The sequence below is a fragment of the Capra hircus genome, chromosome 10 (assembly GCF_001704415.2).
Source record: "Capra hircus breed San Clemente chromosome 10, ASM170441v1, whole genome shotgun sequence".
Classification (NCBI taxonomy): domain Eukaryota; kingdom Metazoa; phylum Chordata; class Mammalia; order Artiodactyla; family Bovidae; genus Capra; species Capra hircus.
This window is the reverse complement of record NC_030817.1, coordinates 59,890,326-59,910,051: the sequence shown is the minus strand read 5'-3', so window position 1 is coordinate 59,910,051 and position 19,726 is coordinate 59,890,326. Positions and strand designations below refer to the sequence as shown.

Genomic DNA, 19,726 nt, shown 5'->3' with positions numbered 1-19,726 from the left:
GTGTGTCATAAAGGTCTTCAGTGTATTTGGGCCCACTTCACAACTTCTGGGCCAGCCTGACTGCTGATGTCCACATTAGCACATACTTGAGAGAGTGAGAGTGAAGTTGTTCAGTCGTATCCAACTCTTTGCGACCCCATGGACTGTAGCCTATCAGGCTCCTCCGTCCATGGGATTTTCCAAGCAAGAGTGCTGGAGTGGATTGCCATTTCCTTCTCCAAGCACATACTTGAACTTCTCTGAACTAATGTAGTTCAGATGTTTGACCCCTGAGTTTGAGAAGAGAAAACTGGGTAGCCCAGCTACCAAAACAGACCAGATGTCCCTCAAAAAAGCATGGGTTCCTGGCTACAGACCCTAGGAAGGTGAGTCAAACTTTTTTCCTTTGGCTTTTCTTTCCAGATTTATTTGCTTTTAAAAACTATAAACTCTGGCTATTGTTTCCTATGTCCTCAGGGCCCCCTGGGTACACCTATAAAGCTTGATGATTTCAGAGCAGATGTAAGCCAAGAAACCACGGCACTGAATGTGCTGAGTTCAGACAAATGATATTTATATACACACTCAAATTTGAAGATAATGTGTAATTCTTTAGGTTTCAAACACTGTAATTAGATATAAAGCAAAAATTAAAACGTGTTGCAAAGTTAAAAAATAAATAAAACAAACCTACTAGAAGTCTATGAATACTAGGTCATAAACCCCAGCAATAGAAGTATCTCTGAATGACCATACAATTTTATAAATTATAGAGGTGCCCTATGAAGTGCACCCAGGAGAAGGCAATGGCAACCCACTCCAGTACTCTTGCCTGGAAAATCCCATGGATGGAGGAGCCTGGTAGACTGCAGTCCATGGGGTCACTAAGAGTCAGACACGACTGAGCAACTTCACTTTCACTTTTCACTTTCATGCATTGGAGAAGGAAATGGCAACCCACTCCAGTGTTCTTGCCTGGAGAATCTCAGGGATGATGGAGCCTGGTGGGCTGCCGTCTATGGCGTCGCACCGAGTTGGACATAACTGAAGCGACTTAGCAGCAGCATGAAGTGCACCCTACTTCATAGGGCACCTCTATACCATCCCCAAGAAAAAGAAATGCAGAAAGGCAAAATGGTTGTATGAGGAGGCCTCTCAAATACATGAGAAAAGAAGAGAGGTAAAATCCAAAGGAGAAAGGATATACCCATCTGAATGCAGAGTTCCAAAGAATAGTAAGGAGATATAAGAAAACCTTAAGACCAATGCAAAGAAACAGAGGAAAACAATAGAATGGGAAAGACTAAAAATCTCTTCAAGAAAATTAGAGATACCAAGGAAATATTTCATGCAAAGATGGGCACAATAAAGGACAGAAATGGTATGGACCTAACAGAAGCAGAAAATATTAAGAAGAGGTGACAAGAATACACAGAACTGTACAAAAAAGATCGTAAAGACCTGATAACCATGAAGGTGTGATCACTGACCTAGAGCCAAACACGCTGCAGTGTCCAAATGGGCCTTAGGAAGCATCATTAGGAATAAAGTTAGTGGAGATGATGGAATTCCAGCTGAGCTATTTCAAATCTTAAAAAATGATGCTGTGAAAGAGCTGCACTCAATATGCCAGCAGATTTGGAAAACTCACTAGTGGCTACAGGACTGGAAAAGGTCAGTTTTCATTCTGGTACCGAAGAGGGGCAATGCCAAAGAATGTTCAAATTACCGCACAATTATACTCCTTTCATATGCGAGCAAGTTAATGCTCAAAATCCTTCAAGCTAGGCTGTAACAGTATGTGAACTGAGAACATGAAGATGTACAAGCTGGATTTAGAAAAGGCAGAGGAACCGGAGACCAATTTGCAACATCCGTTGGATCATAGAGAAAGCAAGAGAATTCCAGAAAAATATCTACTTCTGCTTCACTGACTATGTTAAAGTCTTTGACTGTGTGGATCACAACAAACTGAAAAAAATCTTAAAGAAATGAGAATACCAGACCACCTTTCCGGTCTCCTGAGAAACCTGTATGCAGGTCAAGAAGCGATAGTTAGAATTGGACATGGAACAAAGAACTGGTTCAAAATTGGGAAAGGAGTACATCAAGGCTGTATATTGTCACCCTGCGTATTTCCATTGTTTCCCCATCTATTTGCTTTGAAGTGATGGGACCGGATGCCATGATCTTAATTTTTTGAATGTTGAGTTTTAAGCCTGCTTTTATACTCTTCTCTTTCAATAGATGGGGTAAAATTATAAACAGTGACAGACTTTATTTTTGTGGGCTCCAAAATCACTGCAGACGGTGACTGCAGCCATGAAATTAAAAGACATTTGCTCCTTGGAAGAAAAGCTATGACCAACCTAGATGGTGTATTTAAAAGCAGAGACATTACTTTGCTGACAAAGGTCCATATAGTCAAAGCTATGGTTTTTCCAGTAGTCATGTACGGATGTGAGAGTTGGAAAATAAAAAAGGCTGAGCACCAAAGAACTAATGACTTTGAACTGTGATGTTGGAGAAGACTCTTGAGAGTCCCCTGGACTGCAAGAAGATCAAACCAGTCAATCCTAAAGGAAATCAACCCTGAATACTCGTTGGAAGAACTGATACTGAAGCTGAAGCTCCAATACTCTGGCCACCTGATGCTAAGAGCTGACTTACTGGAGAAGACCCTGATGGTGGGAAAGATTGAGGGCAGGAGAAGGTGGTGACAGGGTGAGATGGTTGGATGGCATCACTGACTCAATGGACATGAGTCTGAGCAAACTCCAGGAAACAGTAAAGGACAGGGAAGCTTGGTGTGCTGCAGTGCATGGTCGCAGAGTCGGACGCAACTGAGCGACTGAACAACAACAAACAGGATTTAAGAATGTTGATATAACGACAGAGAAACAGATGAATGGAACAGAACAGACAGTACAGAAACAAGTCTACAGATATATAGATCCTAGATGTACAACAGAGGTGGCACAATGGGTAGGGGGAGAATTGCTGAGGAAAGGTGGGGCAAGTGGGTGAATAGTGAACAACTGGACACTCATACAGAAAGAATGAAATCAACTCCTATTCATGCTTAAAACAAAGATCAATTTTAGTCTGATTTTAGATCTATTAAATAAAAAGACCTAATAAAGTTCTGATAATATAAAATAAGATAATAGATAACAATCTCATGACCTCAGGACAGAAAAGGAGTTACTAAAAAGGACACAAAAATTACTAACCATAAAGGAAAGGATTTACAAACTTATCAACATTAAAATTTAAAACAAGTTCAGCAAAAGACATCTTTAAGAAAATGAAAAGGCAAGTTACAGAGTTGAAGATCTATGTTAACACATAACACAAAAGGGCTCACATTCGGAATATATTATAAAGAACTTCTAAAAATTCAACAGGGAAAAAATGATGAAAATCCTAATAGAAAAAAATTGGCAAAAAATTTTAAACCAGTACTTCACAGAAGAAGAAATTCAAATGGTCAATTAATGTGAAAATGTGCTCCAGCTCTTTAGCCATCAGGGAAGTGCAAATTAAACCACGGTGAAATCTGTCACCCACTTACCAGACAAGAAAGTAAAAAAATATGATAATATTAAGTGTTGGTGATTATGCAGAAAAATGGGAACTCACACACACTGGCACTGGGGTGCAAAATGGCTCTATCACTTTGGAAAACTTTGCTGTCATCTACTACAGCTCAAGATATGATACTCTATAATCCGGCAATTCTACTGTTCAATATATTTATATCTTTTAAAGCTCTATAGTCCAATACAGGAGACACTAGCCTCATGTGGCTAGTATGAGCACCTGAAATGTAGCTCGACCAAACTGAGATGGGCTATAAAATACATACCAGATGTCAAAGATCTAGAATACAAAAAGAATGTCAAATATCTCAATAATTTTTTTTGTTGGCTAAATGCTGAAATGACTACATTCATTGGGTTAAACATGTTATTTAGATAAACTTGATCTGTGTCTTCTTATATTTTTAATGTGGCTATGCACGCATGTGGAGAAGGCAATGGTGACCCACTCCAGTACTCTTGCCTGGAAAATTCCATGGATGGAGGAGCCTGGTAGGCTGCAGTCCATGGGGTCGCTGAGGGTCGGACACAACTGAGCTACTTCACTTTCACACATTGGAGAAAGCAATGGCAACCCACTCCAGTGTTCTTGCCTGGAGAATCCCAGGGATGGGGGAGCCTGGTGGGCTGCCGTCTATGGGGTCGCATGGAGTCGGACACGACTGAAGTGACTTAGCAGCATGTACCCATGTACATGCGTGCTCAGTTGCTAAGTCAAGTCCAACTCTTTGTGACCCCATGGAATGCAGGCTACCAGGCTCCTCTGTTCATGGGATTTTCCAGGCAAGAATACTGGAGTGGATTGCTATTTTCTTCTCCAGGGGATCTTCCCGATTCAAGGACTGAACCCGCATCTCCTGTTCTGACAGGCAGATTCTTTACCACTGCACCACCTGAGAAGCCCTAACATGACTATGAGAAAACTTCAGATTACATACGTGGCTAATATTATATTTCATTTGGACAGCACTATTCTAGAGAAATAAGCACAAATATTTACAGAATACATGAACAAAAAGGTTCAGAAAAAAACGTTATTGGTATACCTTCAAATTAGAAAGGCAAATTCAAATACCTATCTAGAGTATGATAGATAAATTGTGGCATATTCACACAATGGAATGTATATACAGCAAAAAACAAAACATGAGTAAAGACAGCTCCACAAAATGTGGATATATCTTCAAAATAATGTTGGCAGAAAGAAGACAGATAAAAAGAACAGAAACAAATTTCATTCACAAAGTTCAAGATCAGATAAAATTAAGCTGCGGTGTTTAAGAACACATGCTTAGATGATAAAACTATAAAGGAAAGTAGTGATGACTACTGGTTACTTTCTGGAGAGTTCTCTTGAGAAAAATGTTTAAAATGTGCTATTTTCTCACCTGGGTGATGGTTAATTAAGAGTTCCTTAAATTGTATGCTTATGTTTTATGCATTTGCTAGCACATTTACATTTCACCACAGATAAAGTTTTAAAAAGAAAATCACCATCAAGCAAACAGAAAATCAAGGGGTGAAATTATCAATATATTAAATCATTAAGGGCCCTCCTAGTTCCCATCTTAATGAAAGAAATGAAAATGTCAGAACGCCTGGAGATATAGAGAATATCTTACAAGTTCAGAGTAGAGGGAGAAAACACGTCATGCACAAAGTAGACAACATTAAATCAGCTCCAGATTTCAACAATAATACTAGAAGTTGGAAGGCAATAACTTCCAACCTTTAACAAGATCTTAACAAATTATCAATCAAATGTTAAGGTATAATGAAGACATGCTTGGATCTAACATGGCCAAAAATTTTACTCTCACATGCTCTTTTTCGTTGAGCTTTATAGTCTGTACCACAATAAAAAAGCATACAAATCAAGATAGAGGAAAATATGGGATATAAGAAACAAAGGAACCGATGCAAAAGAAAAGCCAAAGGAATGCCTAGGATGAAGTGAAGAAAAATTATGAGATCTGTAAAACGAGCATAAAGGTCGCCAGTCCGATCAGAGCAGACCAAGAGACTCTGAAAGAAACTATCTCAGGAAGATGAAATTAACAGAGTATCTGGTGGATCTAAAACTCTCCAGAGGATATTTAGACAACTGGTAGGGAGTTTGAGCTTAAATTGATAAATACATAGAAAATACATAAACAAGAACACAAGATAATTATTAACTTCAGTAAAATGCTGAAAGAAAGAAAAAGGGGTTTAACTATAAGTAACATATAGTATATGGTCATTATGTACAGTAATAATACTATAAACTCTGAATATTGATCCAACCAACATTAAGATAGAAGCATGGAGGGGGAGGGGAGACAGGAAGTATGTACATGTGGTAAATCTATGTGTGGTTGGAGGGGAGAATATATACATATGTGTGTGTGTGTGCACAAAAGATATTAAAACCTTACCTTCCATAGTAGGAAGCCAACAGATACTGCCCAAAACAGAAAGGTCAATAGAGCAGAAGCACTTTTCTTTTCTTAGAGATACAGAATACTGAAATAGATCACTTTGAAAAATTAAAGGGACTGCATCTAGGAAGCAAAAACTGTTGTGAATAGTGAGGAGATACTGCTGTTTTTCCTAACAAGCCTTATAGAGCTAGTTATCTTTTCATTTCCATGAATAATTTTGATAAAAACAAACTTACAAAGAAACATAATTTGAAGTGGGGAAGTGAGACAGAGAAAGGACACATGAAGCTGGAGACAATAACCAATAACAAAGTCTGGATGAGAAGAGCTTAACTAAGGCAGCTGGAAATCCATATAGGACTACCATCCAAAAAACCTGGCATTACATTTTTTTTGGAAATTCAAAATAGATTTGGGAGAAATAAATATTTCCTGTTACATGCCAAGAGGAAACTTAATTACACTCTACCATATATTTCTATTATATCAACAGAACAGACATTTAAAATATATGTATAAACACGTATAAATATACGTATAAAATAAACATTTATATTGGAAGTTTAGCTTAAAAAAGTCCATAAGACTGTTTCTTATAACATTCTTCCACAAAAGCCAACAGCCCCATTCAGTACAAATGACTATGCATGAGAATTAAGATAATGTCTAACTGGGATACATATTTTTTCCATGATTATGATTTCAGTAAGTAACCTGAAAAGTAGCCTTAACACTGAGCATCTGAGTTTCTTATGCTAAACTCACTAAATTGTAAAGACGAAAAGTCATAAAAACAATATAAAATCTTAAAATCCTAGCTATAAATACTAAAAAGGACATCAAAAGGACAACAAAAGATAACCGTACTTTGCAATACCACAGTATTTACTATCTCAGCACCCTGAGAGAGTAAATATAAAATTACCACATCAGAACAAACTCACTCAAACTCACTTTTCATATTTTTCTGAAAGACTAGGCAGAAAAAAGAGCAATTAAAATAATTTTCAGTCTTTAACAGTAGATTAACAAGTCAGACCTGTATCCCCGTTACACCATATTTTCAAATTGCCAAAAGATCTTTCCTTACACATACACTGTAAACAGAAAAATCATACTGCTAGATTTCTGTGTAGACACATATAAAAGCATTAAACTTAACTTTTTAAATTGATAAACCCTACATCTGACAAATTTCAGAAATGTTATTTCCTAATACATATATATTTTCAGTTTCCCATACTCAGAATCAAATAAAAAAATCTTGCTAGTGCAAACTGTTCAATCAACTAACATTTGCATTTAGGGTATGGCAGAAAGTGAAGAGGAACTAAAAAGCCTCTTGATGAAAGTCAAACAGGAGAGTGAAAAAGTTGGCTTAAAGCTCAATTCAGAAAACGCAGATCATGGCATCCGGTCCCATCACTTCATAGGAAATAGACGGGGAAACAGTGGAAACAGTGTCAGCCTTTATTTTGGGGGCTCCAAAATCACTGCAGATGGTGATTTCATCCATGAAATGAAAAGACGCTTACTCCTTGGAAGAAAAGTTATGACCAACTTAGATAGCATATTCAAAAGCAGAGACATTACTTTGCCGACTAAGGTCCATCTAGTCAAGGCTATGGTTTTTCCTGTGGTCATGTATGGATGTGAGAGTTGGACTGTGAAGAAGGCTGAGCGCCAATGAATTGATGCTTTTGAACTATGGTGTTGGAGAAGATTCTTGAGAGTCCCTTGGACTGCAAGGAGATCCAACCAGTCCATCCTAAAGGAGATCAGTCCTGGGTGTTCATTGGAAGGAGTGATGCTAAAGCTGAAACTCCAATACCTTGGCCACCTCATGCGAAGAGTTGACTCATTGGAAAAGACCCTGATGCTGAGAGGGATTGGGGGCTGGAGGAGAAGGGGACAACAGAGGATGAGATGGCTGGATGGCATCACTGACTGGACTGATATGGGTTTGAGTGAACTCCGGGAGTTGGTGATGAACAGGGAGGCCTGGTGTGCTACAATTCATGGTGTCACAGAGTGGGACATGGCTGAGCAACTGAACTGAACAATATAGAAATAAATCCCTCGGATACACAGTCTGTGTATTTATTCATGCCAAATTCTTTATTTCATTGCCAAAATTTCTGCAAGGATACAGTGGCTCAAACATCAATTAAAAATACTGAAAGTTTTGTTATAAGAGTTAAAATTCAATTTAAAAAGAAAAAGCAGATTTTACCCTAAAGATGTACATTAACAACTGCAAAATATTGCTGATACAAATGTTTAAAAATCTAAATAAATCAAAATACAAACTTTGTGGGTTCAAAGACTCAATACTGTTAAGATTTCAATTTTCCTCAAATAATCTATAAATTCAACATAATCCCAATCAAAATTCCAGCAGGGTGTTTTTCTTGGTGGGTGGGTAGAAATTGACAGGCTAATTTTAAAATTTCTATGGAAATGCAAAGGTCCTAGAATAACCAAAACAACTGTGGGGGAAAAAGGTCAGAAGGCTAAACCTACCTGATTCCAAAAACTTTTAATAAAGGTGTAATAATTATAATAGAGTGGTAGACTGACATAAAGATAGGAAAAAAGGGATTTCCCTGGAGGTCAAGTGGTTAGGCTCAGTGTTTCCATTACAGGGGACACTGGTTCAATCCCTGGTTGGGGAACTAAGATCCCACACGCTGATGGCCAAATAAATAGAATTTTTTTAAAACAAGAAAACAGATCAATGGTACAGAATAGAAAAACCTCCTTGTAAAACCTCTGTATCTCTTGTTCATTTAGTTTACAAACTTGCACTATTTGTTAGCAAATAAACTGCAGCAGGTACCACAGAATTAAGAACAACTTAGAAAAAAATAAAATTAATATTGGCTCTTTTTCCTGTGGCCTGGGGAAAAGGTCACTAAGTATATTTTATTCAGTCAAACTTTAAGACTCCCTGGGTCAAATACTCATATCCTTCGGCATCCTGCCAAAACTACCATATGTACTCTTTCTTAAAGAAGATCTGCCTGCAAGGTGCCTGCACTCAAGGAGTAAATAATGCAGATTCTCCTTTCCCATCTCTCCACAACTGGCTTCCTCCCACTTAACTGAAGAAAGGCAGATCTCTTATCTTGAATCTCGTTACTGTTCTGCAGAGCAATAAATAATAAATTCTATGACACAAAACAAAGAGACGATGATAAATACTTCCCATTTAAATGATAAATATTTCTCATTTAATCTTGCTTCTTTCATCCCCTAGCCTAGAGTAAAAAAAATACACTATAAATGAGGAGACTCATGAGAACAAAGGAAAGAAAGCATCTTTAAAAAAATACTAAATACAGCCAACATCATCTTATTTCAGTCAAGAGAAACAATTTAAAGCAAGTTTTCACACCTTATCTTTCTATCTTACAATCAGAATTCAGAAGTGAAACGGCTGGCACATAACAAGTATTAACGCATTCATCTGAATTGAAAAATTAAGTCAGACTTGGTCTGAAAGAAGATAAATATGATAGGCAGGTTGGCTTGACAACTAAACTGACCTTTCTAAGTAGGTTATGGGGGATATTTTCCATAAGATGAATGAGCGTGGTAGGCAGAATTCTAAGGTACCTGGCTCCCAAGATTCCGATCCCTGGTTTACACACCCTGTACACCCCTCTCACCTTGAACGTGGGCAGGACCTGTGAATATGATGACACACTACTCCTGTACTATTACTGTATACAGCAAAGGTGACTAAGGTCAGTAATTAAGCTGACTTTGAGTTAATCGAAACAGATTATCCTAGGTGGGCCTGACCTAAATCAGGTGAGTCCTTTTAAAAAAGGGTCTGGAGTGTGAGACAAGAAACAGCAGCAGATGCAGTCCTGTTTGCCTCGAAGTAGTAAACTGACTTATTACAGGCAGGACCACAGAGAAGAAATGGCAGCAACCTCTGGGAGCTGAGGACCTCAGACAGGCAACTGAAGGAAATGAATTCTGCCAATAACCACATAAACTTGGAAGAGGATCTCAACCTCAGATGAGCCTGCAGCTAAAGCCAAAACCTTGATTTCAGCCTATAGGACCCAAAATAGAGAATCCAGCTAGGCCATGTCTGGACTTCTAACAGTAACTGTAGGATAATAAATATGTGTTGTATTAAGCCACCAAGTATTTGAAAATTTGTTATGTGGAAACAGAAGGGCATGGCAACCCACTCTAGTATTCTCACCTGGAGAATCCCATGGACAGAGAAGCCTGGAATGTTACAATCCATAGGCTCGAAAAGAGTCAGACACAACTGAAGCAACTTAGCACACACACAACAGAAATTCGTAACGTTTATGTTCTTTTGAGCAACTATGTACTACTAAAGTAGGTGCTCAGTCTCTAAGTCGTGTCTGACTCTTTGTAACCGCATGGACTGTAGCCCACAGGCTCTTCTGTCCATGGAATTCTCCAGGCAAGAATACTGGAGTGGGTTGCCATTGCCTCTCCAGGGGATCTTCCCGACCCAGGGATGGAACCTGCATCTTCTGCACTGGCAGGCTGATTCTTTATCACTGAGCCACATGGGAAAGCCAATAACTTAACCTAAAAGAAAGCACGTTGTCATAATATATATATTAAAAGGATGAATGGTGTGTATCAAATTTTATGGTACTTAGGTTTCATTGGGTATTAAAACACTAATGTAAATGTTTTATTTTACAACATCTGTACTTAGAAAACAAACTACTGAGTTGGCCAAAAAATTCCTTTGGTTTTAAAATAAAAACACACATCTTTCATTTTCACCGAGAATTTATTAAGCAATGTATTCAACAATTCTGTTTCACAAACTTCTGCCATTTTTCAGGCAACTTCATAATTCCATCCACCCAAAACATTTTATCTTTTTGAGCAAAAAACTTGTTTCAGGTGCCTTTTACAGTTTTCCAGGGAACTGAAATTTATTTCCATTAGGAGAATTTTATAAAGACTAAAATAAATGGAAATCTGATGGTGCAATATCTGATGAATACGGAGCATGTATCAGGACTAGCTAGTCAAGCTGTAACAGCTTTTGCCTGGTCATCACAGAAACATGTGGTCTTGTGTTATCTTGTTGGAAGATTATACATTTTCTGTTGACTAATTTCAGACACTTTTCATCCAGTGCTGCTTTCAGTTGGCCTCATTGGAAGCAGTGCTTGGCATTAACCGTTTGGTTTTCCAGAAGGAGCTCATAATAGAGGACTCTCACCAATCCTACCATATACACAGCACTGCCTTCTGTAAGTCAAGACCAGCCTTTGGTGTGGTTGGCAGTGGTTCATTTCACTTGCCCCATGATCTGTTCCATTGTTCATTATTGCTCAGTAGCCACTTTTCATTGCCTGTCACGATTTGTTTTAAAAATGGAATATCTTCATTTAAGTAGAGAATCATATGCAGAAATATGGTTGAGAAGGTTTTTGCTTAACTTATGTGGAACCCAAACATAAAAGTGATGAACATAACCAAGCTGGTACAAATGATTTTCAATGCTTGATTTGGATATTTTTAGTATGCTGGCTATCTCCTGCATGGTATAATGTTGACTGTTCTCAGTTAACGTCTTGACTTAATCACTATCAACTTCAACTGGTCTACCCAACCATGGAGCATCATCCTGTCAGAAACCTCCAACATGAAATTTCACTAACCACTTCTGACATATTCAATCAGTCACAGCCCCTTCTTCATATAACACAAATCTATTTTTGTGTTCCAATTGTGTTTTTGCCTTTCTTGAAACGAAGTGAAAATACCTCAGTCATGTCCGATTCTTTGCGACCCCATGGACTGTAGCCTGCCAGGCTCTTCTGTCCATGGAATTTTCCAGGCCTGAATACTGGGGTGGGTACTGTTCCCTTCTCCAGGGGATCTTCCCAACCCAGAGATTGAACCCAGGCCTCCCGCACTGCAGGCAGATTCGTCACCATCTGAGCCATCAGGGAAGCCCTTTCTTGAAATAGTAAAGCATAATATGACAAAATGTTGCTTTTTCTTCCACCTTCAACACTAAGTGAAAGTCGCTCAGTCATGTCTGACTCTTTGCGACTCCATGGACTGTAGCCCTCCAGGCTCCTCTGTCCGTGGAATTCTCCAGGCAGGAATACTGGAGTGGGTAGCTGTTCCCTTCTCGAGGGGATCTTCCCAAACAGGGATCAAATCCAGGTCTCCAGCATTGCAGGTGGATTCTCTACTATCTGTGCCACCAGGAAAGCCTTAAACACTGAACACTAAAATGGCTACACAAAAATTATCTGGTTTTGGTAAGGTTTTAAAACGCACACTGATATAACAGCTGTCACAAAACTGTGTCAACTGAAGTTAAAGACAACTAAGCACACTACTAAAGCCACCACAGATCTTCCTGAGTGGTTCAGCAGTAAAGAATCTGCCTGCGGGTTCGATCCCTGGGTCGGGAAAGAGTCAGATGTTAGACAAGATTTAGCAACTGAACAACAAAGTCAACTTACAGAAAACCAAATGAACTTTTGAGCCAACTCAATATATCCTCTGAAACTAAGCTTAAAGATGAACATTTTTAGATGTCAACATAAAAATGTATAAAATCTTCAAAATTCTTTTGGAGTACAAAGAAAAAAAAAAAGTTAGAAAGCTCCTTTTAGGAGAAAAGAATCAAGACTGGGTGTTGATTAGACATGAACCTGGAGATGAAAGAACAGATGACAACTAGGCTTCTAGCCTGAGAAATGAGTATGAGATCATTTATACTGGAGACATCGGTTTATGGAAGATGATAATAAGCTTGAATTGGGACATGCTGTTAACATTTACATAGGAATTTCCAGTAAATAGGAGTTGCAGAAGTTTAGACAGGCTCCAAGAAGACTCTTCAAGATCTTTGTCTGAAGACTTATTGGAGGTAAAAGGGCCACTCATGTTTTTATCTGCAGGAAGGTTGTTCCAGGCAGAAGAAACACCTGGTACAAAGCCCTGAGACTAGAACATGTCTGAGTTGGAGGTACCAGGAAGCCAGTGTGCGGCAGGAGCAGAGCGAAAAAAGGACAGCAGTAAATGAGATCAGTGAGGTTAAGGGGGAAGTGGGGCAACACCAGGCTGTAGAGGGCATAGCAGGCTGAGAGGACTTTTGACTTTTATTCTGAGAAGCACTGAACAAGTTTTGAACAAAGGAATGACATGATCCCACTTACCTCTATGTGCTGAGAAAAGACTATGTGTTGGGACAAGGGGAGAAGAGAGGAGACCAGTTAAGAGGCTACTTTAATAGTCCTAGAGTGTTCCCAGAAGGTAGAAGTGGAAGAGTAAGAAATGGTGACTGAATATTGTTATAGTGTGAAGTAGAGCTAAAAAGATTTGCTGACACATCAGATATTGGTTATAAAAAAGACAGAATTCAAGAATAACTCAGTATTTTGAGCAACTAGAATGAGGAAGTAGCCATTTACTAATGTGGGAAATATTACAAAAGGAGCAAATTTTCAGGGGAAGAGAAGGAGCTCAGTATCGGTTGAGATGCCTATCACACATCTTCGTGGAAGTGTTAAGAAACTAGATATCCAAGATCAGGAGGGAGCTCTGAGCCAGAAATATATATTGGAACCCATCAGATAGAGATGATATGTGAAGCAATGAGGCTGGGTGGGATCTCAAGAAACCTATTGTAAATAGAAACAGAAATTCAAAGACTAAGCTCCAGGGAGGTCAGGATGATGCATTATAGTAGGGAAGATGAGGAGATAAACAATGGTGAAGAACTAGGAGGAATATAGTCAGAGAGGGAGAAAACCATCAGAGGTTGGTGTCCCAGCAGCCAAATGAGGAAAAGAAGGAGAAAAAGATCAACGATGAAATGTTGCTAACGGGTCATTTAAGCAAAAATTACAAAGTGCTACATAAGTAAGAGGTAGTATTTGAGTTTACAAAGTGTTTTTATTTAGAAAACTGGGTAATGAAAACTTTACTTTTACTTTTCATTTACTTTTACTTTACTTTTACCCAGAGATAATACTAATGCTCTCATCTTGATCTTGATGTTATTTTCATTGTTGCTTCCTCTCTACATATTAAAATGTGAAGTATATAACACTTTACACATTTAAAAAGTTTCTACTTACTATGTGCTCTTATGTAAAAAAAGGAAAAGAATTTTAGGTTGTTAATTTTTAACGTGACTACATGAGATAACGCTAAATCCATTAGTTCCATTAAAATTCTTTCCTGATTCAAATATGCAGGCTAACAGAGGATATAATCAAACTACTGCTCCGCTGAAAGAAAGGCCCTGATTAATATAAAAGATATATATTTGATTTATGTCAAGTGGTAACACAGGTAATGCTTTGGATACTCAGCATAAAACACTTTAATGGAATATTATTGCTCCAAATACACCACACCAAAATTAAACTGAAAACAGAAGACTACTAAATCATGGCTGACAGGAAGCTAAATGCAGCAAGCTAAAATGCATTCCTAATGCTCATCCAGTTCTGGCTGAACCCCTTGGGTCAGTTTGGGTCATTATTAGTTTGGAATAATTCCAAATGACTCCCTAGAGTTACATTCACTGTTATACTCAGTGGCTTTAGGAAATCCCGAATAGGCCTCATGTCACAAAATCATAGTTTCTCCTCTTCCTTTTAGCTGGAGTGATCTCTTCAAAAAAGCAAGTTTGATCAAGTTAATCTAATTAATTTGTTACATAAATAACCCTACAGGATTTTCTATTCTCAGGAGAGACCTTAACCTGAGTCTATGTAAGAGTCTCAACTTGCTCAACTCCTTTCACTCAGTTCCTAAAGTCATGGTCCTACCTTACCCTACAGCTCCAATCTTTTCTCCCCCTTTCTTTGTTAATTCCTATTGACTTTCCAAATAATTGTTTACCTCTTTACTGTCTGTCTCTCCCCAGGCATCTCTGCTACAGTCATTTATTAAGAGAATAGATGTTTTTAATGAGAGCAGGGCCTTACTACAACCTCAGTATCAAGGATATTGCCTGGCACGTATGAGGCACTCAACAAATATTTACATACATTCTCCAGAAGTCAGCACTAATGTTACTTCCTTAAAGAAGCCTTCCTTGACCTTCTGACAATGATACCAATTTCATTTTCTCAAAGAACTCCCATGGTTTTCTTCTGGGTCCCAGGAAAGATCCAGTGCAATCTTCTAAAACAGTTCCAAGAGATATTAGTACAAAGGCATTTCTGAATCAAAACCTTCAACCTTCTCTTCCACCCCCACCCCAAGCACTGACTGCCATTAATTAACTCAAACATTCTCTCACATCTCCTGAATTTTAACAGATATCCAAGAGTAAACTATAATGGTTGAAGCAGAAGGTCAATATTAAACCTGAATTAAGTTAGACTCAGGAACAAGGTAAGTTTACTGATTCTTTCTAGCTTTCTGTGACATTTGTAATGACAGATAATAAGAAAATTTTCTTCTCTGTGGCTAGCCTGGTGAATAATATTCTACAGAAAAGGCATCTACAAGGGAAATATCAGAGACTAAAAAACCTGCTAAAATTATTTTAAGGCATGTTTCCCCATATGCAGAATGTTTACACTGATTTTTCTTAGCATACGATTCAAACAACACATGCACAAAGTACCACAGGCATTTCAAAGACACAGGTAATAAGCTGCATTTACAAATATATCCCACACTCTTTTTTCCCCCAAGTAATATGATAGCTTCAATGTTCTTGAGGAGTAGTAATGAGGGCAATTACGTCTCTGGCTTTTTTTAGGTAAGATACATAATTCAGCAGTAATGTTAACAATGCACATATTATCCATTAGTAGTGTCATATTGCTCTACCCTTTGTAGTTCTCTATGTATTTAAATGCCCTAAGTGAAGTTCTATTTTAACAGGTAAAGAACAAAAGCACAATAAAACAAAGAGTTAAAGAACAACACATTTCTATTTCCAAAATTATTTTTCCTTAAATCTATTTCTCAATGTTCATATTTCTCCATAGTGAAATGAATATTTAATGTTGGTTTAAAAGAATCTCTTCCATTTTCAAAGTCAGTATAGTAACTTTATCAAATATATGTATGGTTTTCAGAAAAATCAGGAAAACCTGAAAATAAGCAAAAGAGATAACTTACTGTTCTTCAGTCCAACACTATGCTTGATTACTACTGACTGAGCTATTTTACAAACGGGTAAGATTAACTTAAACAGATTTTTGTCCGGCACAGATGCAAAATCTAATCAGCAGGAAGATAACCCCAAACTTACTGCTTATGTTCCTGTAGGATATTAACTACTTTTGTGTCCAATCCAACAATCTTACCTTGAGATTCTTTTAAGTTTCCTATAAATAGGAAAACCTCCTCCAGTTTTCATATGAAGTGGCTTTTAGCATCTCATAAGTAATAAATTAAGTAATAAATTGAATCAAAATCACTGATACATTTTCATTCATACTGGCATAAGAGTTTTGATTTTACCTTTCAGAAAATTATATTTTAACTGTTTTGAAGGTTCCCTCAAGATGCACAAGTGAACTAACAGAACTAATAAAACAACCTTGTTCTTTTCACACACAGATATTTCTTACAGAACTTTTGAGTTCTACATAAACCAAAACCTCAAAGTTTAGAATTTTCAGTCTATGTGGTAAACATTTTAGAGCAAGGCATCTTGATTTTATTCATGTTTGTATTCTTAGGATCCAGTTTGGGGCCAAGTACCTACAATGTGTTCAACAAATGTTAATGAAACTAGCTCCCACATGTTTGATGGCAACATCCACCAGAGGAGAAAAGTCTTAGTAGTCTAATACTATTGCTGCTTTTACTATTAGTATTAATCCTAGTAGTGTTTGCAATAATCTGGTCAGCTGGAAGAAGGAAGCCATGTTCTAGATGCCTTGAATGTGAAGACAGAGCCTCTACCTAAGTAGCAGGAATTCTCACTGTACAAGGACACGTGTGCCAAGTACAGACCAGAATTTAACTCATCCTGCAAAGAGTGAACCTTGAACTCCTCAAGAACTACAAATCTAGCAAGCACTATAAACCTACGTGCTGCACGACCACAAAAGTGGATATAATCTGGAATTACAAACATCAAAAAATTTGCAAAAACATTAAAAAAAAAATGCGTTCCATGGGAATATACCTCAATTCTAGAAAAGCAGTAATGTAATAAGTTAAATAAAAATTGCTTTTTTAATTCAGCTCAAAAGGCCAGATTTCCTTAGCTGTATATATTCCATAAGCAAAGGACATACAAGAACTGTGCAATAAGGCAATAGAGAGCTACAAGGCATCTGAGAACCAAGAAAACAAGCACAACATATAAATGCAAAATAACAGACTCAAAGCAAAGAACTAGGATCGGATGCTACCCTGGGTTTATTTCCAGACTAACCTGAAGATATAAATCTGTATCTGTGCATGAAAGATTATTAGGGTCAAAGCTACCTATTGAATAAGTTATGCAACACATACTCAAATTCTATTTGCTACCAGAAAATACTAGTAAGAGACCTACACTGCCAACAACATAGGCCTACCTGATAACTGCATTCACATTTCTGTCTATGTGGTAGAAGGTTCAATCACTATCTAAGCATTTCCCTCTTTGCTTTTAACTCAGGCCAGTGTTCATTATCACCACTCAGCAGCACAGTTGCCATTTCCTTCCCTCTCCTTATAGAATCGGGTTGCCCACGGAAGGAAGGTCAATGTAATACTTTCACACCTAAAATACCTGCGAAATGATAACTGTCTAGCTGCTCTTAACCACCTCCACCAAATTCTTTAAAAAATATTACACAATGTTTGGCCCAAGGAAGGCAATACCTCTTCCTAAGAATCGTGAAAAAACGGCAAATCTGAAACTTGAATACGTGAGAGAATGTTTTTTACTTCAAAATACTACTACTTCTTTTCACTTAGAGAAATTTAATGTATGAAGATTTATTTTCCGGAGTAGTAGTTTAAATTAACATTTATTCCTTATTATTTTAAAATTTACATTTGGTTATTTTGCACAAAAGGTAATAGGGACTACATCTGTATCAATGGCAAGGAAAGCCCATGCTCAGTATGTTTATCTTCTTCTGCCCCCATTTACACTCTTTAAACGTCTTGACCTTCCAAAAGGCTTTACTATAAAAATCTATGATTATTACATATTAAAAAAATAGTACCATTATTAACTAAATTCAGAGGAAAACTGACATCATCTACAGGACAGATGCACCCTAGCGATGTACCCAAACTAAAAAGATTGATTTTTTATGAGCTGAGAGTTTTTCATTCCCTTAAAATGATTCTAAGTAATAAATTGCACTCAGTGAAGAAAATGACCAAATTTTACAGGGGAAATCTATCCTAAACAGGGGGACGCCTATGGCAGGAAGGGTGGAGGCACTTTAAATTGACCTCAAGAATTGTAAAATCAATATCATGGCTCACTGACATTTCTCAATCGAGAAACACATCCATCACCAAAAAAAAAAAAAAATTACAACCTCTTAAGTGAGTGGACACCCTTCACCCTTCAAACTGCCTAAGGGAACAGTCCCAAAGAATTTAATTAAAAGTGATTACTCGGCCTAGAAACGTGCTTTTGTTTTAGAAACTGTCTAAATACCAGCGGGACTTTCTCTTGCCCGAATCCAGCCCGAGGACAACAAATTGGTCAACGGCGGAAGTCGCCTGACGAAACGACTGCAACATGAAATCCAGTTTTATGATCATAACAAAACCTTCCTTCCGGGGCCAGGCAATAACTTGAGAAAACGTCCTTTGGGACGCAAAGGCAATCACAAGCCCCTCGTCGCCGGCCGGAGAGAAAGCGCTGGGCCCTCCGGCGCCGAGCGCGGGGAAGGCGTGCAGCTCCCCGTTAGAGCGTCCAAGGGGCCGCGGCTCGGGCCGTGGCTCGCGCCCCGCCCGCCTGCCTCGGCCCCGGCACCTCCCTCGGGCCCCGAGGCCGCCCGGGCACCAGCACTGACCTTCCGCAGGGCCGAGACCAACAGTCCCCGCCATTTCGGACTGTTCTCTTCGCTGTAGAACTCGTAAGGCTGCGGCGCCTGCTGCATGGCCCCGGCGGCAGCGCCTCCGCATCGGGGGCGGCCCGCGGGCCGAAACGGGCCGGGCCGGTGATCTGACAGGCAGGGCGCGGGCCGCCTAGCCTCACCGGCCGCCGCCGCCTCCCGCCCGGGCCGCGGCTACGGCCGAGGCGGCTCGGAGGCGGCGCCGGCGGGCGGGCGGGGGCTCCGGGGGCGGCTTCCTCGGCCCCGAGACCTCGCCTCGCGCAGCGTCCTCAGGGGAAGCGCGGCGGCCCGTGAGCCCGAGCGGCCCTCGGCTGCGACTAAAGCGGCGGCCTTCTTTCCCGGTGGCTCTGGCCCGCTTCTCAGGCTGCTGCTCCTCCTTTGTCTGGGTTCGCAGCCCGGCGGGGGTACAGCTGGCCTCGCCCCCGCCCCGACTCCCACTACGGCCGTAGTAGGCGGACAGAGGCGGCGGCAGCTCGTGTCCTCATCGCCTCATCTCCGCCCTCCCAACCGGCAACGCTGCTCTGCCCGGGCCGCCCGAGTCACCTCCAGAGGGCCCTGGGGACCGACCGGGCGTGCGCGTCGGGCGAGCAAGCCACACTCCTGCGTGCACAGTGCCGGCCGCCGCCGCCCCTTCAGCAGCAGCGCACAGCGCCCCAGGGCCGCCGCCAAGCTCAGGTCCCAGCAGCCGCGG

The 19,726-nt window shown here is 39.6% G+C and overlaps 1 protein-coding gene across 1 annotated transcript in view; it reads right to left on the bottom strand.

Annotated features, from left to right (window-relative positions):
• The window catches only part of SOS2 (SOS Ras/Rho guanine nucleotide exchange factor 2), a 101,574-nt gene extending 81,848 nt beyond the window's left edge, over positions 1-19,726 (bottom strand). Inside the window, exon 1 of the mRNA XM_018054371.1 lies at positions 18,994-19,726. Coding sequence (XP_017909860.1) covers positions 18,994-19,080 — 87 coding nt within the window. The 5' untranslated portion in view covers positions 19,081-19,726. The remainder of the gene's footprint in view (positions 1-18,993) is intronic.